The 24966-nt window shown below is 43.1% G+C and overlaps 1 protein-coding gene across 5 annotated transcripts; it reads left to right on the top strand.

The window, feature by feature from the left end:
* Window positions 1-132: 132 nt before the first annotated feature.
* LOC112069838 (ABI gene family member 3-like) lies at window positions 133-21053 on the top strand. 5 transcript variants are annotated; one of them, XM_070438724.1, is made up of 12 exons: window positions 133-446; window positions 573-788; window positions 10642-10812; window positions 13476-13655; window positions 14331-14389; window positions 14996-15097; window positions 15323-15627; window positions 16091-16216; window positions 16596-16727; window positions 17128-17223; window positions 19275-19400; window positions 19579-21053. In XM_070438724.1, the coding sequence occupies exons 2-12, from the start codon at window positions 657-659 to the stop codon at window positions 19743-19745; spliced, it is 1596 nt and encodes a 531-aa protein (XP_070294825.1). In that variant the 5' UTR covers window positions 133-446; window positions 573-656; the 3' UTR covers window positions 19746-21053. The 5 variants fall into 5 exon arrangements, with proteins under 5 accessions (XP_070294825.1, XP_070294826.1, XP_070294824.1 ...); XM_070438725.1 differs by lacking the exon at window positions 133-446 and having other exon boundaries at window positions 472-788; window positions 14999-15097; XM_070438723.1 differs by lacking the exon at window positions 133-446 and having other exon boundaries at window positions 472-788.
* Window positions 21054-24966: the final 3913 nt, after the last annotated feature.

The following is a 24966-nucleotide window of genomic DNA, read 5'->3' as shown; positions in this document are numbered from 1 at the left end:
CAATGCGGGCCCTATGACGCCGACTGACAGCTCATAGCCTACTACTTTTTCATTTAAGACATGTTTTACCGTAGGCTAAACTGGCATGCATACCTTTAAAAAAAGATTGATTGCCAATAATCACTGGTTTTAAAGTGGTAATTTAGGGATCAATTCCATACATTAGACCTATTTATTATGCGCAGTGATATTCGGCGGCAGGTTCACATATCAAATTCAATTTATTTATAAAGCCCTTCTTACATCAGCTGATATCTCAAAGTGCTGTGCAGAAGCCCAGCCTAAAACCCCAAACAGCAAGCAATGCAGGTGTAGAAGCACGGTAGATACAACATCCAAATGCTTTATTGCGTTACACACACCATCAGCAGCTACGCCTTGCAAAATGTCAAGGCGTTGCAGAAAGAGGAAGATCAAGTGAGCTACACGACACACACAGCCAAGTGGTAAGTAAAACAGCTTCTCTTTTTTGGTAACGCAAGTCGGGAGATTCTCCAGCCCTATTTTTGGTACTGCTTCTGCAAAGTGATGATGTCTCTGAGTGGTGGATTTATAAAGTGATTTTTTTTCAGCTAACAAGTTCCCACAAGGGTCTCGCGGAGAGGTTGCAGTCGCCACGGGTTTCAAAGGAAGAGAGTTGCGCGCAAAGGGTCATCATGAAGGACCAAAGCTGTACTGATGAAATTACACAAATCTTCCAAGAGGCTCCGCCGGCGAGACAAGCCCTGTTGGACAACTACAACAACCTGATGAACGTGGCCGAATACTGCGAGAATAACTACCTGCAGGTGAGATGRAAGTTTAGTGCAGACATCCATTTAGGACACAGCCTAAGTTATACCGTAGCTAGTAGACATGGCATAGCCTATCAATTAATGTGTAGTTGAACAAATAGCCCACAGTACCGTTACTTTCACAGAAACGAGAATAAGCTATTCAAATCAAGGCCCTACATCATGCATCAATCCCTAAATAGTGAAAGAGAATGGTTTATCTCTCAGCTCATTTCATAACACAGCTGTTTTCACACAGTATGTGTATGTGGACACCACTTCAAAGTATGTGGACACCCCTTCAAATTAGTGGATTTGGCTATTTCAGCCACTCCTGTTGCTGACAGGTGTATAAAATCGAGCACACAGCCATGCAATCCCCACAGACAAACATTGGCAGTAGAATGGCCTTACTGAACAGGTCAATTCGTTAAATTTCTGCCCTGCTAGAGCTGCCCCGGTCAACTGTAAGTTCTGTTATTGTGAAGTGGGAACGTCTAAGAGCAACAACGGCTGTGAAGTGTTCGGCCACACAAGTTCACAGAATGGGGCCGCTGAGTGCTGAAGCCCGTAGCACGTAAAAAGCGTCTGTCCTCGGTTGCAAACTGCCTCTGGAATCAACGTCAGCACAATAACTTTTCATCGGAGCTTAATGAAATGGGATTCCATGGTCAAGCAGCTGCACACAAACCTAAGATAACCATGCACAATGCCAAGCGCCAGCTGGATGGTGTAAAGCTCGCTGACATTGGACTCTGGAGCAGTGGAAACGTGTTCTCTGGAGTGATGAATCACACTTCACCATCTGGCAGTCCGACGTATGATTCTGGGTTTGGCGGATGCCAGGAGAACGCTACCTGCCCCAATGCATAGTGCCAAATGTCCTTTTGAAAAACCCTTTTTGGTTCCAGGTTAAACCAGAACCCTTACGAGTTCCATGTAGAACCCGCTGTGGAAAGGGTTCTACCTGGAACCAAGATGGGTTCTTCAAAGGGTTCTGCTATGGGGACAGTCGAAGAACCAATTTAGGTTTGCGATGGAACCTTTTTTTCAAAGGTATAAAGGTGCCTTAGATGTAAAGGTGCCTGGAAGAAACTTTTGGGTCCCCACACCGGCAGAACCTTTCCAGTTAAAAAAGTTTMTTTGAGGAACCCCTCTGAAAAAGGCCTTAGAGGARCCCCTGTGTAAAGATTCAAACCGGGACCTTTTTGTGATGGGAGGGGTTCCACCTTTTTAAAACGAAACACATTGTAGGTGTGGCAGCCTATCAGATTGGAGTCGTGGCTTTCCGATAGTAATTTTTGGTCACATGTTAGCGTAAATGTTGTTCCTGTTCATAATGTTAAGTTTGTAAACTGCAAATTAAAATGTCCCTTGAATATTTATGCATATTACACATATTGTAATGTAATATGTTAACATTGCTGAGTTCATACAGTAATAAAGTGGTAACTACTCTAACTTTGGGATTTACATAGGCTCATACCTCTGTTAGCCTCATTGAAGCTATWCAACTGCCAGTGTTCAACCTTAACATGTGATGAGAGTACAACAGAACAGATGAACAGTAATGACATTTACTCTAACATGCTGACTAGACCGGGCAAACGTGCGCATGTTGATTTTGTCCTGCGACAAAGACATGCAGGTTGAAATATCAAAACGAACTCTGAACCAACTATGTTAATTTGGGGGACAGGTTGAATCACATGAAACATTCATGGTCATTTAGCTAGCTAGCTAGCTTGTTGCTAGATAATTTGTCCTGGGATATAAACATTGGGTTGTTATTTTACTTGAAATGCACAAGGTCTTTTCTTTCTGGATCTTAGTCAAATTTTGACCCATTTTGATTCRCACAAAATCATGTTCTGGCTACCAGACGCTTGTTGACACGAGCGAGCAGTTTGGATTAAATGATTGAATAACATGTATGTTTATTTTGCAATGCTCGCGCATGCTACGTGGCTGGTGTGGTCAGCATGTAACGGGGTGGCCCCAAAAATGTATATCTCCGCTCAAGGGTTCCTCCATAAATGCCATGCTACGCTGAACCATTCAAGGTTCCTCCAAGAACCCATCAAGGAACCGAATGTGCAAATATGAACCATTGACTAGAATCTCCAGGGTTCCTCGAATCACCACTAATTCTAAGAGTGTAGTCTACCGCGTGGCCAAAGTGGTTCCTAATTCGTCTTCTTAAATTACTCTTTACGTATTGAACAATGGAGATAATTTTTGGGGCCACCAAGCCAAAACTTGGCAGTGAAATCATTTAAATTGTGATGGTGAGTAAAAAAAAAACATTGATTTCACCTAATTTTAACATTCTGTCATAGACAGCACATGTTCAACTTCGTGAAAAATGTTTTCCCATCTCAATAGATAAAGAAAATGACTATAGTAAGTGCCTCTCTTCAGCGTAGTTAAATAATGAAAAACAATGTTGTGCCCGATTTAAATGAAAACTGTACAACGGTCCACAATATGTCAAAGTGTAGGTCTGAGTCTTGTGCTTCCAATTAGTGTTTATACTATTACTTTASTACTATACCGCTCTACAGTGGATTTTTAGCAGTGTTATGGTGCGTTCGTAACCAAGTGGGAAATGKGAAGTTACCACATCTGGGAAAAATCCACTTGAACGGCCCTCCAACTGGTAATTATTAACTAAATCAACCATGAATCCCCTTGTGACAAGGGAAATGGAAGCTTATTGTGTGCAACATGGAGGGACAATTGAATGAAGATTCACTACAAACTTTAAATTGTTAAAACATGTCTAGCCTGTCTATTTATGGCTAACAGGGTTGACGTGTTATGCTCCACACGCTCAGTTTTTCGCCAGAAAACACAGTTAAATTAATTAATTAATCACTAATCACATGAAATAAATAATAATCTTCAGAAATAACTTTGTCAAAGCAACGCAAAAACTAGGGCTTTACAATCATGGTGAAAACTTGGGAGTATTTTTTGGGATTAGCGGGTTAAAATCTTCCTTAAAAGTCACAGAGGGTGGATGGAGGGACATTTTGGCACTTTAGCATTTCTCCTTTGCCAAGATAATCCATCCACCGGACAGGTGTGGCATATCAAGAAGCTGATTAAACAACTGCAGGAATCTTTACCAGAGCTGTTGCCAGAGAATGTAATGTTCATTTCTCTACCATAAGCCACCTCCAACGTCATTTTAGAGAATTTGGTAGTACGTCCAACCGGCCTCACAACTACAGACCACGTGTATGGTGTCGTGTGAGTAAGCGGTTTGCTGATGTCAACTTTGTGAACAGAGTGCCCCATGGTGGGAGTGGGGGTATGGTCAGGGAAAGCTACGGACAAAAAACACAATTGCAATTTGAATGCACAGAGATACCGTGACGAGATCCTGAGGCCCATTGTCGTGCCATTCATCTACCGCCATCACCTCATGTTTCAGCATGATAATACATGGCCCCATGTCGTAAGGATCTGTACACAATTCCTGGAAGCTGAAAATGTCCCAGTTCTGCAATGGCCTACATACTCACCAGACATGTCACACATTGAGCATGTCTGGGATGCTCTGGATCGACATGCATGACAGCTTGTTCCAGTTCCCGCCAATATCCACCAACTTCGCACAGACATTGAAGAGGAGTGGGACAACATTCCACAGGCCACAATCAACAGCCTGATCAACTCTATGCAAGGATGTGTCGCGCTGCATGAGGCAAATGGTGGTCACACCAGATACTGAATGGTTTTCTGATCCGCGCCCCTACTTTTTTTTTTTTTTTTAAGGTATCTGTGACCAACAGATGCATATGCATATCAGATGCATACCCAGTCATGAAATCCATAGATTAGGGCCTAATGAATTGATTTCAATTGACTGATTTCCTTATAATTACTGTAACTCAGTAAAATGTTGAAATTGTTGCATGCTGCGTTTTTGTTCAGTATACATTAAGAAACGTTCCTGTCAAAGAAAGAGGAACAGATTAGTTTACATAGTCAGAAGTACTCGCACTAGTTTAGAAAGCTTACAAAATTGACAAAGAGCATTTCTGTGCTTGTATTCTTATCTAGTGTAGACACTGGAACGGTGATGCTGCTAGATTGTGCATTGTCAAGATGAGCAAGAAGAAGTGCACCTCCGGTAACACCCACCTCCTTCAAATATTTCCGTGTAAAGAGAGTGTTTCAATATGAAGAGAAACACAATTGAGTGCTTCCTAATTGGTTGTATTTGTGTGTGACGTGTGTCTCTATTGGCATTATGAGTGTGAGAGAGAAATAGTGTTCATCTGAGAACAGAGAGTAACACAGGAAGTCTCTGTGCATCTGTGTGTTAGAAGTGAGCATGCATTATGTGCCCATTTCTATGTGAGTGTGAAGGAGTGCACATATTAGGGTAGGCTCTACTTCCCCATGCTGTAAGGCAGTTATGTGCAGCCTATTGTCAACCAAGTTGTTAGGTGATGCTCTAAATACTGAAGTAGCCTGCGGGAACATGTCTGATTGCAACACAGCAAATTGGACAGTGTTACCTAGTGTTGATTTTTCAGTGTAACATTACTAGGGTTGATTCAGGAGTAGAATTAACTCTCAGTGGTGTAAAAGAACCCCAGTGTTAATGTATAGAACCAGTGTTGAGTGTGAGTCTGATTCTGTCCAATTTTCTCGTTGGAGAGTAAAACTTTCACATCAAAACCAAACCAACATTATGTGATTTCCCAGCATGCTCTACTGCAGCTCGATTATTTGGGATTGTTTTTAATATCTGTGTTTTGAACAGATATTGATTGATTCATCTTATGCTACACAAAGATAAATTGCATACATTCTAAACTAATCCAATCACTGAAATAATTGTTCCAGTTTAAATGGTTTAGGTAGGCTCGTTTATCAATGTTCCTAACCCTGGCAGTCATTCTTAATGCAGATTGCAGGTGAATAGAAATTCCAACTGTTGGCTGTCCTAACTCTGGCTGGATTCCAATGGTAATTACATATCACTTTGCAAGCAGCATAATGTGACGTGCAGGCCTGATGTGGCCCGTAAACCAGTAGGTTTGTAACACCACTGTGTTGGGTTAAAACATGGCCATCAAAGTAAAACCTTATGATATACTGTATGTAACGTATTGTCATAAACAGTTTAGCAGTAGGAACTCGGTGAAGTCTACAGGATTGAGAATGAACGAATTCAACAATCATGTCTCTGTCACTAACAAATACAGTCATGGGTGGTAACTCTAATTCATTGAAAAAGGCAACGCAGAGTGTGAAATTATATTGGGGTTGTTGGGCGGCGTGGCTTTGAATTATTTAGTTTTGGCCACCCGTGAGTAGAAGTGTTGTATCATTTAAGTGGTCTATGGTTATGTAATTTTTTTTCTTTCTATTGTGTTATTGACTGTACGTTTGTTTATTCCATGTGTAACTCTGTGTTGTTGTTTGTGTCGCACTGCTTTGCTTTATCTTGGCCAGGTCGCAGTAAATGAGAACTTGTTCTCAACTGGCCTACCTGGTTAAATATAAGTGAAATAAAAAACTTTTTAAATAAAAAAATTAAAGTCTGAGCACGTCTGCTAACAGTTCTGAAGTCTTTGTAAAACCTTACATAAGAGCAGGTGGCAATAACGACTTCTAATAATGTTATAATGTCCAACAAGAAATGACCTTGTCAAGAGATACGGACCTTTTAGTGCAATGGTTAAAAATGCTAAATGAGGTGTTATTACATAACACCATTGGTGTGAACTAGATACACTTCCTAGTGTTAGAAATGCTTTATGAGGTGTTATTGCTCATTGTTAATTTAACACACAAATGTGTGGACCTGTAACGACACTTGCCCAGTGTTAAATGTAAATGTTGATTTAACACTGGAGAAATTTTTGTGTACGTTCACCGTGAAATGAAATAGAATTGTGAACGCTACGATCAGGCTGTTTCTTCCAGGCTAGTAAATAGGCRCTTTCACTGGACATCTAAAAGAAGGGGTCATGTGTTTAGCACTGAGCTGTGTGTGTCGATATTATCGAAGAATTAGAACAGGAAGGAGTTCTACTGTGTGAGGAGGAAGTGAGAGGTCTGATGTCACTGCTCTTCTCAGACACTTCAACAGCATCATATGACTCACAACTCTGAAGAATGTCATCCCACATTGTCAATTTCAAAATGAGATGCTATTATTGTCATGATTGTTATGATCCCCAAGTGATCAAATAAAATAAAATTGTATTAGTCACATGCGCTGAATAYAATATGTAGACCTTACAGTGAAATGCTTACTTACAAGCYCMTAACTAACAATGCAGTTAAAAAACKTACAAATAAGAATAAGAAATAAAAGGAACAAGTAATTAAAGAGCAGCAGTAAATTAACAATAGCGAGACTATATACAGGGGGTACCGGTACAGAGTCAATGTGCGAGGGAACCGGTTAGTCGAGGTAATTGAGGTAATATCTACATGTAGGTACAGTTATGAAAGTGACTATGCATAGATAATAACAGAGAGTAGCAGTGGCGTAAAATAGGAGATGGGGGTGGGGTGGGCACTGCAAATAGTCTGTGTAGCCATTTGATTAGATGTTCAGGAGTCTTATGGCTTAGGGGTAGAAGCTGTTTAGAAGCCTCTTGGACCTAGACTTGGCGCTCCGATACAGTTTGCCGTGCGACCAAGGTGGCTGGAGTCTTTGACCATTTTTAGGGCCTTCCTCTGACACTGCCTGATATTAGAGGTCCTGGATGGCAGGAAGCTTGGCCCCAGTGATGTACTGTTGGCCCCAGTGATGTACTGAGCCGTTCGCACTACCCTCTGTAGTGCCTTTTTATTTAACCTTTATTTAACTAGGCAAGGCAGTTAAGAACAAATTCTTATTTACAATGACAGCTTAGGAACAGTGGGTTAACTGCATTGTGCAGAATGACAGATTTTTACCTTGTCAGCTTGGGGATTCGATCTAGCAACCTTTCGGTTACTGACCCAACGCTCTAACCACTAGGCTACCTGATGCCCCACGGCCAGGCATGATGTACTGTGCCATACGGTCTACCCACTGTAGTGCCTTGTGATGGGAGGCCGAGCAGTTGCCATACCAGGCGGTGATGCAACCAGTCAGGATGCTCTCGATGGTGCAGCTGTAGAACCTTTTGAGGATCTGAGGACCCATGCCAAATATTTTCAGTCTCCTGAGCGGGAATAGGTTTTGTCATGCCCTCTTCACGACTGTCTTGGTGTGCTTGGACCATGTTATTTTGTTGGTGATGTGGACCCCAAGGAACTTGAAGCTCTCAACCTGCTCCACTACAGCCCTGTCGATGAGAATGGTCCTCCTTTTCCTGTAGTCCACAATCATCTCCTTTGTCTTGATCATATTGAGGGAGAGGTTGTTGTCCTGACATCACACGGCCAGGTCTCTGACCTCCTCCCTATAGGCTGTCTCATCATTGTCGGTGATCAGGCCTACCACTGTTGTGTCATCTGCAAACTTAAAGATGGTGTTGGAGTCGTGCCTGGCCATACAGTCATGAGTGAACAGGGAGGGGATTGAGCACGCACCCCTGAGGGGTCCCTGTGTTGAGGATCAGTGTGGCGAATGTGTTGTTACCTACCCTTACCACCTGGGGGCAGCCTGTCAGGAAGTCCAGGATCCAGTTGCAGAGGGAGGTGTTTAGTCCCAGGGTCCTTAGCTTATTGATGAGCTTTGAGGGTGCTATGGTGTTGAACGCTGAGCTGTAGTCAATGAATAACATTCTCACATAGGTGTTCCTTTTGTCCAGGTGGAAAACGGCAGTGTGGAGTGCAATAGAGATTGCATTATCTGTGGATCTGTTAGGGCGGTATGCAAATTGGAGTGGGTCTAGGGTTTCTGGGATAATGGTGTTGATGTGAGCAATGACCAGCCTTTCAAACACTTCATGGCTACAGACGTCAACCTCTCTCGGACAGGGAGAGGTTGAAAATGTCAGTGAAGACACTTGCCAGTTGTCAGCACATGCTCGCAGTATATGACCTGGTAATCCATCTGGCCCTGCGGCCTTCTGAATGTTGACCTGTTTAAAGGTCTTACTCACATCAGCTGCGGAGAGCATGATCACACAGTCGTCCGGAACAGCTGGTGCTCTCATGCATGTTTCAGTGTTATTTGCCTCGAAGTGAGCATAGAAGTAGTTTAGCTCATCTGGTAGGCTCGTGTCACTGGGCAGCTCTCGGCTCTGCTTCCCTTTGTAGTCTGTAAGCGTGTGCAAGCCCTGCCACATCCGATGAGCGTCAGAGCCGGTGTAGTACGATTTGATCTTAGTCCTGTATTGACGCTTTGCCTGTTTGATGGTTGGTCGGAGGGCATAGCGGGACTTCTTGTAAGCTTCCGGGTTAGAGCCGCGCTCCTTGAATGCGGCAGCTCTATCCTTTAGCTCAGTGCGAATGTTGCCTGTAATCCATGGCTTCTGGTTGGGGTATGTACGTACGGTCACTGTGGGGACAACGTCATCGATGCTCTTATTGATGAAGCCAATGACTGATCTGGTGTATTCCTCAATGCCATCGGAAGAATCCCGAAACATTTTCAAGTCTGTGCTAGCAAAACAGTCCTGTAGCTTAGCATCTGCTTCATCTGACCACTTTTTTATTGACTGAGTCACTGGTGCTTCCTGCTTTTCAGCAGGAATCAGGAGGATTGAATTATGGTCAGATTTGCCAAATGGAGTGCCAGGGAGAGCTTTGTATCTGTGTGTGGAGTAAAGGTGGTCTAGAGTTTTTTTCCCCTCTGGTTGTGTATTTAACATGCTGATAGAAATTAGGTAAAAATAATTTAAGTTTCCCTGCATTAAAGTCACCGGCCACTAGGAGCGCCGCCTCTGGATGAGCGTTTTCCTGTTTGCTTATGGTGGAATACAGCTCATTGAGTGTGGTTTTAGTGCCAGCTGTCTACAGACAGCTACGAAAAATACAGATGAATACTCTTTAGGTAGATAGTGTGGTCTACAGCTTATCATGAGATACTCTACCTCAGGCGAACAAAACCGTGAGACTTCCTTAGATATCATGCACCAGCTGTTGTTTACAAATATACATAGTCCACCCCCCTTGTCTTACCAGACGCCGCTGTTCTTTCCCGCCGATACAGCATATATCCAGCTAGCTGTATGTTGATAATGTCATCGTTCAGCCACGACTCCGTGAAACATAAGATATTACAGTTTTTAATGTCTCGTTGGTAGTTTAATCTTCCTCGTCGATTTTATTTTCCAATGATTAAATGTTAGCTAGTAGAACGGAAGGCGGTGGGGGTTTATTCGATCTCCTACGAATTCTCAGAAGACAGCCCGACCTCTGTCCTNATGTTAGCTAGTAGAACGGAAGGCGGTGGGGGTTTATTCGATCTCCTACGAATTCTCAGAAGACAGCCCGACCTCTGTCCTTTTTTACTCCGCCTTCTCTTCAAGAAAATTACGTGGATTTGGGCCTGTTCCCGGCAAAGCAGTATGACGTTCTCGTCGGGCTCGTTAAAGGAAAAAAAAGCTTCTGCCAGTTCGTGGTGAGTAATAGCTGTTCTGATGTCCAGAAGTTATTTTCGGTCATAAGACACGGTAGCAGCAACATTATGTACAAATTAAGTTAAAGAATAAGTTACAAACAACTCACAAAAACGAACAAAAAAACAAATTTGGTTAGGAGCACGTAAAATCCCAGCCATCTTTTCCGGCACCATGATACACACATCGGCAAATCATAATCATACTCTATTGTTTGGCATTTGTGACATGAGCATCATGTGTGCATTTATTTTTTTCATGACTGTCAGTCTCTCCATGTCTCTCTCTCTCTCTCTCTCTCTGTCTCTGTCTCTCTCTCTCTCTCTCCCTCCCGTTAGGCAGGTGCAGATGCGGCCAAGGCCCTGGAGGAGACTAAGAACTTCACTACCCAGTCTCTGGCCAGTGTGGCCTACCAGATCAGCACCCTGGCYGCCAACGTCCTCAAGCTGCTGGATGCACAGAACTCCCAGCTCAGACACATGGAGTCCTCTGTCAACCTCATCGGACAGGTAGCATGTCTAGCATGTCTCAACTTATGTGTTAGGCCCCGATTCAGTTTCAGGAAGAGAACAMAAGCATGTGTATATTAGCAGCAGTGGTGGTTGGTGCCGAGGAGGGAGGACGATTMTTTTTTTATGAGCATGGCCTAATTTCTATTACAGCATATTGGATGACTGTCATTCATATTCCATTTACMCAGCTCAATGTAACATCGCTAGGTTTAGGTTACTACATGATACTCAAATTGTCTCTATACCCATCATGAGGTTGCTACAACMTAGCMTATGAATGAAAGTTTACAACGTAGGTGCACAGGTCGAGAGAAATTTGARAGGTGACATACATTAACACATTCAATACYGCCTTGTACACTCTTGCCTCCATCTAGCTGATCTAGGGTGTAATCATTAGTCCAACAGTTGCAAACAATAATTTCTATTGGACAAATTCAGGTATGTTTATACCCATTTCGTTCCGTCTGCCTCTGTTTAAGAAACGTTTTTTGGCGGAAATAATACACCCCTGGTCACACGCAAACACTTCACTTTTATAGCAGCCACATACAAACAGCATTATCACTTTGATCATTGTATAGTCYTTCTCACATCTATGCCCTCTCCTCCTCTCACCTTTTCCCGTAGCTTGTGGACTTCAGTGCATAACACATCAGCGGTCTGGGAYCAGGCAAGGAAACCTTTCCAAGCCAAACCTTCTTATCATAACCGTTAACCACCACACACAGCCTACATTGTTGTCACCAAATKKTCATATTCAACATAGCTACTAGAACTAACGCGTTAGTAAACCTGTGACAATCATGCAGTATAGTGTACAGTCAGCAGCAAGCAGTTTAGCAGTTACACTGGCAAGCCCCGGTGGCAATAAATTAGTAAAACCAAAAGCTTACCTTAACTTTGGAAAAGTTCCAGTGTTTGATAGCTATAGCCAGCTAACTTACATAGCATCCCTCTTTGTTTGAGCCGGGTGTTTGAGTAGGCTAAATGAGCTAGCTGCATTTGCTAGCTAAGTAAGTGAAAGTGTAAAAAAAAGATATATATTAAATATAGTTAGCTTTCTCTCTCTCATTCATTTTTGAAGAAATTAATTTGTTCAAAACTGTTAAACTATTGTCTTTCTCTCTCATTGAGTCACCTACTCAGCACATTTTATGCACTGCAGTGCTAGCTAGCTGTAGCTTATGCTTTCAGTACTAGATTCCTTCTCTGATCCTTTGATTGGGTGGACAACATGTCAGTTCATGSGGCAASAGCTCTRATAGGTTGGAGGATATCCTTTAGAAGTTGTCATAATTGCTGTGTAAGTCTATGGAAGGTGTGAGAACCACGAGCCTCCTAGGTKTTGTGTTGAAGTCAATGTACCTAGAGGAGGACGGAARCTAGCTGTCCTCTGGCTACACCATGGTGCTACCCTACAGAGGGCTGTTGAGGCTACTGTAGACCTTCATTGTAAAACAGTGTGTTTTAATCAATTATTTGGTGACGTGAATATATTTAGCATAGTTTTATCTAAAAAGGAAAACTTTTTTAGTGTTTCACTATTTATATTTTTCTGTAATTCACTGAGGAGGATGGTCCTCCCCTTCCTSCTCTGAGGAGCCTCCACTGGTTAGCAGAAATGCACAGTTAACCTTGCTAAAAAGGCAGGTTTGCTTCCTTGAACCCAGGCTTTAGAATGAGGTGGCCATTCCGAGGCAGTGACAGGATTGAAGGGGCAAATTCAATTCATGAGTTACCCTCCGTCCGGGGTTGATGCGTTGTTGCACCTAGATCATCAGGGTTCTCTGAGTGTCACTCGTACCCACTGTGCCAATTTCCTTTATTCCTTGCCCCTTCCCTCTCTTTGTCCACCATCCCTTCCTCCCTCATCTCCTTAACCTTGGTGCTCAGCATATCAAAGCTGCAGGTTCTGCCTCTCCGCTGACCTGGGCTGGTTTCCAGGGACTCTTTGGGGACCCTGGCCTTCTTCAATGCAGAATAGCTGATTTCTCCATCCCCAGTACACCACGTGCCTCTCCTCTCTCCCTCTCATACACCAGTCCCACTGCCCCCCCCCCCACCTCCCCTCTCTTACACCAGCCCAACTGTCCCCCGCTGCCCCCCTCCCCCTCTCTGTAGCCCCACTGTCACCAAAGCTGGCACAGACCCCAGGCATTCCTGCATGCTCTGTGCCCAGCATTATCATACAGAACCAGGTCGCCTGAGGAGGTGGTTGGGGATGGAGGGGTGAGTGGGTTGAGGGGCTCCAGTGTGAACTTTGAACTTCAACGCATAGCATCATAGGGGCTGGGATGGAATGTTCCTTCCTGCTAACCTCTGATTGATGTCCTCCATTGTCTGCTGGCACCCATGAAGGGTCCCTACAACTGTATACTAAATGATAGGGCTCACTTGAACTCCCTCTATTTGGGGGAGGAAAGAAAGTTTGACAATATTACCAYGTTCGTGAATGAGCTATATTGAGCKAATKATGTTGTCAGAGAAAGGKTACCATGCTATTCCATCCTGTATGGTTTATTTTGTATTTTGGAAAARGTTTTACCAGAGGGGAGGAATTAAGAATGGCACATGTTTATCTGTAWTTTTTTTKWAATCAATTTAATTGTTATTGGTTCATACCCTGATGGCAACATCCTCTGCTTCCTGTCTTGTAGACAGTGGACATGCACAGAGAGAAGGTGGCCCGGAGAGAGATAGGGGCTTTCACCACAGCCAAGAGGGTTCCCCGCAGTCACAAAATAATCCCCCCGGCAACAGGCAAGGAGCCCAAACCCAAGTACACCCGTAGTCCCATCACCTACTCGGACCTGGACACACAGGGACATGGCATGAAGGTGAGACGGAGTTCTCAAGTTCAAGTGCAACTACTCACAACACATGTTTTACCTAACATTCCCATGCCATTAAAAAGGTCAAAGGTTCAAAGAAATACTTTCGCTGCAAGTGTCATACTATACAGCTACAAAACTGTACACTACTGTATGTTGCAATCAATATTCAGTAGTAGTGTTGGAAATGACTGAGGTGGAAATGTAATTACATAATACAAAGTTGGTGAAAACGACTTTTTAAAACCAGGATACTACGGCGGGAGACAAAGGCTCCGTAGGTTTCCTTAGCCCTCTAGACAAGCCTTTCTGATGCAGCTCGGCAGCAGCCGTAGTCTACACCACATCCACTTCGAGAGGAGCAGCTTGTAGCGTAGCGCTGACCTCGATTAGCAAACACGCACACAAGCATGCACGGATACAACGCACTCACGCACACACACACACACAGATTAAGCAGCCAGCAGGCCACTGTGCACCGTGGGAAAATGGCTAGACACACTAATTAGTGCTGCCAAGGCTCAGCCCGCTTCATTGATGCTCCAACACAATTCACTCATCTACAACACATACACACGCACGCACACACACACACACACACGCGCACACACACACATAAACGACCTCTTCTTTTCACTCTGCTCTCCCTTTCTCTCTCTTTCTCTCACCACTTCCCCACAGGATTCTGGTAAGCTGCTGGGGAAAGCCGGGTCAACACGCAAACATGGCGGCACCATCAGGTATGATGATGACACTGCTGGCTCCATTTGCTCTCACACTGTCAGTCTAACTGTAACTGTTTCACTTCCTGTAAAAGTCATTCAGACAGGAAGCCTAATTTCCGCACGTCCTCTATGCTCAGTGGCCCACAAAACCCCTTTTTTTAAAACTTTTATTCAAGACCAGAAACATCAGCAAAAGAAATCCTTAAAATAATTTGTGTGTGTGCTGTGGGTAGGGTTGGGGAAGGAGGTTAAACAGTATTCATGGCTAACCACACCTCCTGTCCAATCATGTTTGTTGTGTTCATTCAGTAGGGGATTGAATGCCATTCAGCCAGAGGGAGATTTACTGTTGGCAGGAGAAAGAGCACAGAGCTTTCACAATGTGATTATGCCAAAAACAAACCAGGAAGTATAKAAATCAAATRTGCGGGTATCATTTGCACAGAGTAGCATATTTAAACTGTKAAGTGAGAGAAGATATCTCTCAGTCAATGTGTATGATTTGAAGCTTTCTGCATGTTTCTCACTATTTAYGAGTTGATAAAGCTGGTCTGTGTGAGTTCAAGTGCCAGTATTTGTGATAATGCTATGTKACGCTTACGGCTGTGTGTGTGTTTTCAGCAGGAGCACTTCCAGAGCACCCCCAGAGCCTGTCCAGTGTCCCATAGCCCCCTCGCTGTCTCGAGGGGCGTCCCTCACCTCTCTCCATGATCGCTCCATTGGGTAAAAAAAACACTTCCTGGAAACACAGTTTTACTGTACACACATAAGCTTTGACACTTACTACTAAACACTCCATTCCTTACGAGTACTCAGACACCTCAGTTAAGTGTGGTGCTTCTGGATTTGTATATTTTGTGTGTAGAGTAGCCTATAGAATATCTCCACCCAGACCATGGAAATATACCCCTAGCTTACTTTGAGGTTGCCCTCCCCCTCCTGTAACAGGTCCAGCTTCGGCAAGGCCGTGCCTCCCCCCGTGGTCCCCAGCTGGCCTGCGTCACCTAACTCTGACATCATCACCACCCTGCTGGAGGAGGCCCCGCCCCCACCACCRCCCCTGTCTCTTATGGAGGATGGTGACGCCGCCATGACCGCTCCGGCCCCTCCTCCTCCTCCCATGGCGCCTCCTGCCTCCTCTCTGGATGTCCCTCCTCCCCCTCCACTGCCCCCCACAACCAGCACCCCTGAACCTGCCCATACCGGCCTAGCCTGCATCCCCCCTCCCCCTGCCCCACCCCCACTGGATACTGGTAAGTGTCTGTATAACACTTTATCATGAATTTCGTAAAACATGAATAAACTTTTTGTAACTAGCGTACATACTATTAGTAACTGATTGTAAACGTATTGTATGAGTAACTAAAGTACATTAACATGTCATAAAATTAATATCACACTCAATGTCAAACATCTAGGCGGAAAATGYCGCTTGTTTTTGTGTTTCCCACACTGTGTGACAGCTTTAGCACACTGCACAGTGTAGGAGAGGAAATGAGAACACGTAGTGTGTATAAAGACACCCAGAGACATGCACATGCTGACACATCTAGAGGCAGAAAACCAGGAACAAACAACCTTGTGCCTGCACTGTGATACTAAGAAAGAAATACTTTTATGGCCTAGTTGCATGATTGTGTTACTGATTTCACACGGTATGAAACGCTGAATATCAACTTAAATCAGATGAAGGAAGCAGATATACTATTTTCTTAGTGGCAGAAGAGAACGGCTTCCCGCCTCCTATGCCACCACCATCTGACGAGCCTCTCCCTCCACCAACCAGTGGGGCCCTGGAGTTCCCTGGCCCTCCCCCTCCACCGAGTGATGAGGTGGATGAAGGTAAAAGGAGCGGGTTGGTTTGGTGGACCACCCAGCCCTAAATGTGTCACACTGTACTTTTAATGGTCTTTYAACAAGTGGTTTTGAAAGGACTCTAGAATGAGACCTCACATCCATTTCTAATGCCGCAAAGGATCTGATTTGTTAAAATGTTGGTATCTATTTGTTTAGTTTAGCTGTCTGTCTGAGGTTTGTTTATCTGTCTGTCTTTCTATGCAGAGCATGCTCGCTGATGCTGATCTTTGGTGTTTTCTTGTCCTTATCGCTGTTATTAGACTCTCCAGTGTCTTCCTCTCTCTCTCTCTCTCTCTCTCTCGCTCTGTGTGTCTGTCTGCTTGATCTTGACCTTTGACCTGTGACCTGTCTCTCTCCGGCTCAGCTCTGCAGCCCAGGCGGTCTTGTGTACGTCGTCACCCCCCCAGCTCGCTCTCCATGTCCCTCAGGGTCCGCAAAGGCCCTCGCTCTCGCTCGCTCTACACTCGCTCGCTCTTCCTGCCAACCATCCAATCACGTAAGGCTACTTTGGCAACCCCCCCATCCCAGGTCCTACCCCCAGCTGTAGTCCAATATGGCCTCATGACTTAGTATTAATATACCAATCATTAGTTCATGRGGAGCTGAACATGGCTAATGCGAAACTGGTTTAATATTACACCACCGTTGTTTAGGTTTATGATGCATGATGAAAGTTCAAGCCTTGCTTAAGCAATTGTGTTAGCTTCATATTAGTGCTWGCATTAGCATTTGGGCCGTCATTGTAAATAAGAATTTGTTCTTAACTAAATAAAGGTCCAATAAAACATTGATTAAAATACATGTGGAGTTCCCGCTAAAGACCCCTTTTGGTTGATCTGCTGTCACCTTTCTCCGTCACCCATTCCTACCTCTCCCTCTGTGACCTCACCGGTCAGTCATGATCCCCCCTCCCCCTTCATACCCCCCTCCCCTCGCCCCTCCCGTGTCGCTGAGCCCCCTGTCCAGCCTGCCCGCCCGCCTGGATCACCTGGGTAAGTGGGGACTGTGTGAGACCGCAGTACACCCTCCAGACCATGGAGAGGGGGGCGTGAGAGGGTGACTTCTGTCCAAATGACTGCATCACTGCTTCTGCTTCTGCTGCTATTGCTGTTGAGTCTACTGTGTCGGAAGGTAAAGCCATGGACAGATTCTGTCCCGTAAAAGTCCGTCAGACACCGGGTTGGTAACGTCTTTGTTTTTTCCTTGATAGATATGATGTCTTGTGTTTTTCAGTATAACAGATAACACCTTATGTGGAGAAAAGAGTTACAAAGAAGCTCGGTACTGTAAATTGATTTCAAGAGTCCTCGGGAACAAGTTATGCAGTATAGCTATAGTTTTGATACACTTTGGAACGTATGCTGAATTACTTGTATGGCAAGTGGTGCAGCCTATCATCAGTTTGGGTTTACAGTTGAAGACGGAAGTTTACATACACTTAGGTTGGAGTCATTAAAACTCGTTTTTCAACCACTCCACAAATTTCTTATTAACAAACTATAGTTTTTGCAAGTCGGTTAGGACATCTACTTTGTGCATGACACAAGTCATTCTTCCAACAATTGTTTACAGACAGATTATTTCACTTATAATTCCAGTGGGTCAGAAGTTTACATACACTAAATTGACTGTGTCTTTAAACAGCTTGGAAAATTCAAGAAAATGATGTCATGGCTTTAGACGCTTTTGATAGGCTAATTGACAGCATTTGAGTCAATTGGAGGTGTACCTGTGGATGTGTTTCAAGGCCTACCTTCAATCTCAGTGCCTCTTTGCTTGACATCATGGGGAAATCAAAAGAAATCAGCCAAGACCTCAGTTAAAGAAAATTGTAGACCTCCACAAGTCTGGTTCATCCTTGGGAGCAATCTCGAAACGCCTGAAGGTACCACGTTCATCTGTACAAACAATAGTACGCAAGTATAAACACAATGGGACCATGCAGCCGTCATACCGCTCAGGAAGGAGACGTGTTCTGTCTCCTAGAGATGAACATACTTTGGTGCGAAAAGTGTACATCAATCCCAGAACAACAGCAAAGGACCTTGTAAATATGCTGGAGGAAACAGGTACAAAGTATCTATATCCACAGTAAAACGAGTCCTRTATCGACATAACCTGAAAGGCCGCTCAGCAAGGAAGAAGCCACTGCTCCAAAACCGCCATAAAAAAGCCAGACTACGGTTTGCAACTGCACATGGGGACAACGATCATACTTTTTGGAGAAATGTCCTCTGGTCTGATGAAACAAAAATAGAACTGTTTGGCCATAATGACCATTGCTATTTTTGGAGGAAAAAGGGGGAGGCAGAACACCATCCCAACCATGAAGCACGGGGGTGATAGCATGATGTTGTGAGGGTGCTTTGCTGCAGGAGGGACTGGTGCAGTTCACAAAATAGATGGCATCATGAGGMAGAAAAATTATCTGGATATATTGAAGCAACATCTCAAGACATCAGTCAGGAAGTTAAAGCTTGGTCACAAATGGGTCTTCTAAATGGACGTTGACCACAAGCATACTTCCAAAGTGGTGGCAAAATGGCTTAAGGACAACAAAGTCAAGGTATTGGAGTGGCCATCACAAAGCCCTGACCTCAATCCCATAGAAAATTTGTGGGCAGACCTGAAAAGGTGTGTGCGAGAAAGGAGGCCTACAAACCTGACTCAGTTACACCAGCTTTGTCAGGGGGAATGGGCCAAAATTCACCCAACTTATTGTGGAAACTTGTGGAATGCTACCCGAAACGTTTGACCCAAGTTAAACAATTTCAAGGCAATGCTACCAAATCCTAATTGAGWGTRTGTAAACTTCTGACCCACTGGGAATGTGATGAAAGAAATAAAAGCTGAAATAAATTATTCTCTCTACTATTATTCTGGCATTTCACATTCTTAAAATAAAGTGGTGATCCTAACTGACCTAAGACAGGGAATTTTTAGTAGGATTAGGAATTGTGAAAAACAGAGTTTAAATGTATTTGGCTAAGGTGTATGTAAACTTCCAACTTCAACTGTTTATGACTTTTGTCCAATCCTGTAGATCTGGTGATCCCAGCCCCTCCTCCACCTTTTACCGACAGCGTGGTGGGCTTTGATGACGACATGTCACCCCTACCTCCACCTGCGGATTATGACACGACTGGCCCTACAGACTTTTTGGAGAAAGGTATGATAGTGCTCCATGCGTATTCACCAATAGATAAATTACTAAATGCCGTCATGGCCCTAATTGCATGCGTACTTTTACAGTACTTATTCAATGTCTGACCAAATCATACCATAACATTTGGTCTATGTTTGTGTTTTGTCTTGGTTGTCTCATTGCAATTCACTTTCCCTCCCAGTGGTGGCGCTGTACAGCTACAACTCAGGGAATCCTGGAGACCTGGTGTTCCTGGAGGGAGAAGTCATCTACCTGATCAAGAGGAATGAAGATGGCTGGTGTGAGGGACTGCTCAACGGAGTAGAGGGATTCTTCCCTGGGAACTACGTAGATTCCTCCACCAGCTAAGATATTAGACCAGTTAAAGGTAGACTCAGCGATATGACGTTTACGCAGAAAGTTAACAGCATAGTGGGTCAATTTCCTCTACAACTAAGAGTGTTGAAGCCCGAGGCTCAACTTTGTCCTCTGTTTTGGTCTTGTGGGCTACCATGTTGTAAAAGTGTGAAGCGAACCCGTGCATATGCGCAGATTCCGTGTGTGACTGTGTGAGAGCGGAGTCGTGCATCTCGCTTATCACAATATCTGTGGTGCTGCTCGTGGCAATGTCATTTCGCTTAGTCTACCTGTAATATGAAAAGGGAAAGTAGGCTCTGTCCACAAACAACCCCTAACCCTATACCCTAAGTCTACCTAGGCACTTTATGTTGATCAGGAAGAATTGGACAGGTATAAACATACCTATTCACATCATTGGTAAAAGCAATAACTATTGTAGCTTCACCTGTCCCTTTGATAGGACAGATGGCATTTCAACAATATTGGTATTTCAACCACCAGAGTTTAGGGCTAGTGGTTGTTGGGTTGTTTCTTGATGGGGACATAGTCAACCATTAGCTTTGTAGAAAGACCTCTACTGACCCCTACAGGTCAAAGTAATGTGAACGGAAAATAAAGCAATATTTACACAAGGACTGATGACAGGATTCTGAGATATAGCCACTATATAGCGCGAGGGGCTAGCTATATATTACCAAGAGGGGCACTAGGTAGGACGACTTAATATCTGCTATCTTTCAACCAAGACTAGATACAAGATACAAAGTCAGCTTGTGTATTAACCATGAAGGTAGTGAATACTTGGTAAAGAGGGAAAATGCTTTGCAAGTTATATAATAGCTCTATGTCCTGTTCAGTATTTTTTTTAAGTACTGTAGTGTATGTGCACTAGTTTGGCATTACAGTTGTGCTCAGTAGGATAAGCCCTGAACGCTGCAAAATTATGTGGTAAAGTTGGATCTGTTTTTTGTCAATGGAACCAGTCACTGTTTGCTGCTGCAGTTTTTGGCTCTGCGGGATGGTGTTGGTCTCTTAATTAGAATTGCACTAATATATTTTGTAATATTCAAACTAAGATGAAATAATATATGGATTATTGAGAAAATTCATACGCAAAAAATATTTGTATGAATTCTATCACGTGGTGAAAATATTTTACTGTAGTGATGTCATGATATTGAAAAATCTAAAAGTGCTTTTCAACTTCTTAATGTTTTCAGTTAGTTTCATTTTGATATTTAGTACATCCTTTTAGATTGAACAATGTTTTCTTTACATGTCTTTCAATAAATGCTTAGCTTTTCCAAATAAACTTTTCCAATTGTAACTCCTTTTCCAATTATAAAACCTTAACCCACTTCAGATMAAGTTAATCTCTTCCAATATTCTCTTGCTAATCTAGAAACCAACTATAGAAAAAAAGATGACTACGGTATGTGCTATGAAGAGCGTTAAGAGGAGTAACAAACTAAGTCCATATMATTTTGTTGTCTAAAACATGCCCCGATAGGTCTTATTCTAATGCTAAGACAGCATGATACAGTAACTTTACCATTGTGTTTGGCCTCATCATGGCCACGGCAGCTCAGGTGCTGTGCCTTTAAATAGCAAAGGGTTGCCATAAACCTGTAACCTTAACCCTCAGTCCCATAGCACACCTTTTGCCAGATACGAGACACATTAACGCAGTACACATACACTCAGGTCTTCTATATTCACACACACGCACACACACACACACACACAGTACACATAGGTTCAGGTCCTTATTGATTTCCGTTGAAGTCCCAGGTTTACTGAAGTGGCTGCTGGCTTTAAGGTAAGATAAMATTCATTTGGATTCATATATTTGCTATGTGTTAACATACAGTATAATATGACTATAGGTCAACAGAACTTTGTTGGTATGAATGTATGATTTGGCTCACGAGTGGCACAGCGGTCCAAGGCACTGCATCTCAGTGCTAGAGGCGTCACTACAGATCCTGGTTCGATTCCAGGCTGTATCACAACCGGCCGTGATTGGGAGTCCCATAGGGCGGCGCACAATTGGCCCAGCGTCGTTAGGGTTTAGCCGGGGTAGGCCGTCATTGTCAATCAGAATGAGTTCTCAACTGACTTGCCTAGTTAAATAAATAAACAATCTACTCTGACAGATGGAATAGATTGTTCTTGGTGTTGACTCTGTGTTGTACACATTGACTATGCGGTTAGGTATGCTATTCTTTGGAAGCTTGTTCTTTCACTCCACTTCCACTTGTGGTTTTATCTACTTGTGACTTTATCAATCTGTGGACTTAATAACATGGTATATTATCCCCTGTGAGTGCCTCTCGATCAAGCCATAGTAGAACGTCGATACTAACTCTACCTTGATACTGACCAATTCAAATTGAAGGTTGACAGAAGTTTATATTACATTTTCGCTGCAATGCTCTTTGTTTTATATTGCAGCTAGTCTCTCGTAGCTGAGATTTGGTTCTGGGTGTTGAGATTACATTGCAACAAAACACAGCTCTGGTTCTTTTCTTTCTGAGTGTGGCAAASGTACTATTTCATGTTTGAGTCATGTTTATGACAGTTGTGGAAAAACATGATTTCAATATGTGAAATCACTTCACGTGATGATATCCCACATAAAGTTTCACGTCTCGAGAGTTTCAAGTTCCTTGGTGTCCACATCACCGACAAACTATCATGGTCCAAACACACAACCCTCAGCCACTCTCAGCCCATCCCACCTATCACCATAGACCCCCCTCGTTTGGTTTCCATGTGCCATATATTTTTCAATTGTGCTGTGATGATTTGTCTTATTTATTGAAAAAATCACATTGATTAACTCTTTGGCCAATTTACTATCCCAGTTTACTTACTTACTTACTAATGCACTGCCTACTCCAGATGACTCGTTTTTTTAAATCATATGAACCAAATATATTTCATTTCATTTGAATGATAAGCCGACAAATTAAAACATGCCATTTACAGTGAAGTCAGAAGTTTACATACACCTTAGCCAAATACATTTAAAACTAGTTTTTTTGCAATTCCTGAATTTAATCCTGTAAAAATTCCCTGTCTTCGTGTCAGTTAGGTATCACCACTTTAATTTTAAGAATGTGAAATTCAGAATAATAGTAGGATGAAATTATTTCTTTCAGCTTTATATTCTTTCATCACATTCCAGTGGGTCAGAAGTTTACATACACTCATATAGTATTTGGTAGCCTTGCCTGATTGCCTTTAAATTGTTTAACTGGGTCAAATGTTTCGGGTAGCTTCCACAAGCTTCCACAATAAGTTGGGTGAAATTGTCCCTTCTTCTGACAGAGCTGGTGTAACGATCAGGTTTGTAGGCTCCTTGCTCGCACGTGCTTCTCAGTTCTGCCCACAACATTTTTCTATAGGATTGAGGTCAAGGCTTTGTATGGCCACTCTAATACCTCACTTTGTTGTCCTTAAGCCATTTTGCCACGACTTTGGAATATACTTTGGAAGCCCACTTTGCGACAAGCTTTAACTTCCTGACTGATGTCTTGAGATTTGCTTCAATGTATCCACATAATTTTTCTGCCTCTATTGTCATTATTTTGTGAACTGCACCAGTCCCTCCATAAGCAAAGCACCCCACAACTGATGCTCCCACCCCCATTGCTCACGGTTGGGATGGTGTTCTTCGGCTTGCAAGCATCCCCCTTTTTCTCAAACATAAGATGGTCATTATGGCCAAACAGTTCTATTTTGTTTCATCAGACCAGAGACATTTCTCCAAAAAGTACGATGTTTGTCCCCATGTGCAGTTGCAAACCGTATCTGGCTTTTTTATGGCGTTTTGGAGCAGTGGCTTCTTCCTTGCTGAGCGGCCTTTCAGGTTATGTCGATATAGGACTCGTTTACTGTGGATAAGATACTTTTGTACTGTTTCTCCGCATTTCACAACGTCCTTTTGCTGTTGTTCTGTGATTGATTTGCACTTTTCGCACCGAAATTCCTTCATCTCTAGGAGACAGAATCGATCTCCTCCTGAGCGGTATGACGGCTGCGTGTCCCATGGTGGTTTAACTTGTGCCTATTTGTTTGTACAGATGAACATGGTACTTCAGGCATTTGGAAATTGCTCCCAAGGATGAAACCAGACTTGTGGAGGTCTACAATTTTTTTCTGAGGTCTTGGCTGATTTCTTTTGATTTTCCCATGATGTCAAGCAAGAGGCACGAGTTTGAAGGTAGGACTTGAAATACATCACAGTACACCTCCAATGACCCAAATATGTCAATTAGCCTATCAGAAGATTCTAAAGCCATGACATATTTTTGGAATTTTCCAAGCTGTTTAAAGGCACTGTAATCTTAGTGTATGTAAACTTCTGACCATGGAATTGTGATACAGTGAATTATAAGTGAAATAATCTGTCTGTTAACAATTGTTGGAAGATTACTGTGTCATGCACAAAGTAGATTCCTAACCGACTTGCCAAAACTATAGTTGTTAACAAAGAAATTTGTTGAGTGGTTGAAAAATTTGTTTTAATGACTCCAACCTAAGTGTATGTAAACTTCTGACTTAACTGTATTTAATGAATATGAGTTTGGGGGCTAAAATGATAAATATTAAAGCTTTAAACTCTCATAAAAGCGTCACATACATAATTAGGCGTTCGCCAAAATGTTTTCAGTGATTATTAAGAAAGGCTCTTCCTTGTAAAAAAATTGCCTTTTGCATTTATACAGATTGCAACTTCTCATTCCGACTAATTGAAAATTACCTTTTTATCACGTTCAGTAAGACCCAAATGCAGACTGGTGTCGAAGTAACAATGTTTATTACAGCAAACAGGCAGGCAACGACAGTCAGCAGGCAGGGTCGATAATCCAGAGTAGTGGGCAAGGTACAGGATGTCAGACCAGTCAGGGTCAGGGGAGGCAGAAAAGGTAAAAACGAGAAAACAGGACAATAGGCAAGGACAGGAGCAGGGGGGAAATGCTGGTAGTTTGATGAACAAAACGAACTGGCACAGACAGACTGAAAAACAGGTATAAGTCCAGCGATAATGGGGAGATGGGGCACCTGGAGGGGGAGAGACAAGCACAAGGACTGGGTGAACAATCAGGCATGACATATTATTTAAAGTATTGCCCTTTTTAAAACAAGCCATACAAAGGTGGTTACAATTTTCAATTTATCCTTCCAGAGAAGATAGAACAAATATTACAAAAAATGTTATGGT

The sequence above is a fragment of the Salvelinus sp. IW2-2015 genome, unplaced genomic scaffold, assembly GCF_002910315.2.
Source record: "Salvelinus sp. IW2-2015 unplaced genomic scaffold, ASM291031v2 Un_scaffold1131, whole genome shotgun sequence".
Classification (NCBI taxonomy): Eukaryota; Metazoa; Chordata; class Actinopteri; order Salmoniformes; family Salmonidae; genus Salvelinus; species Salvelinus sp. IW2-2015.
The sequence above is the reverse complement of the archived record's forward strand: the minus strand, read 5'-3'. Positions and strand labels throughout refer to the sequence as shown.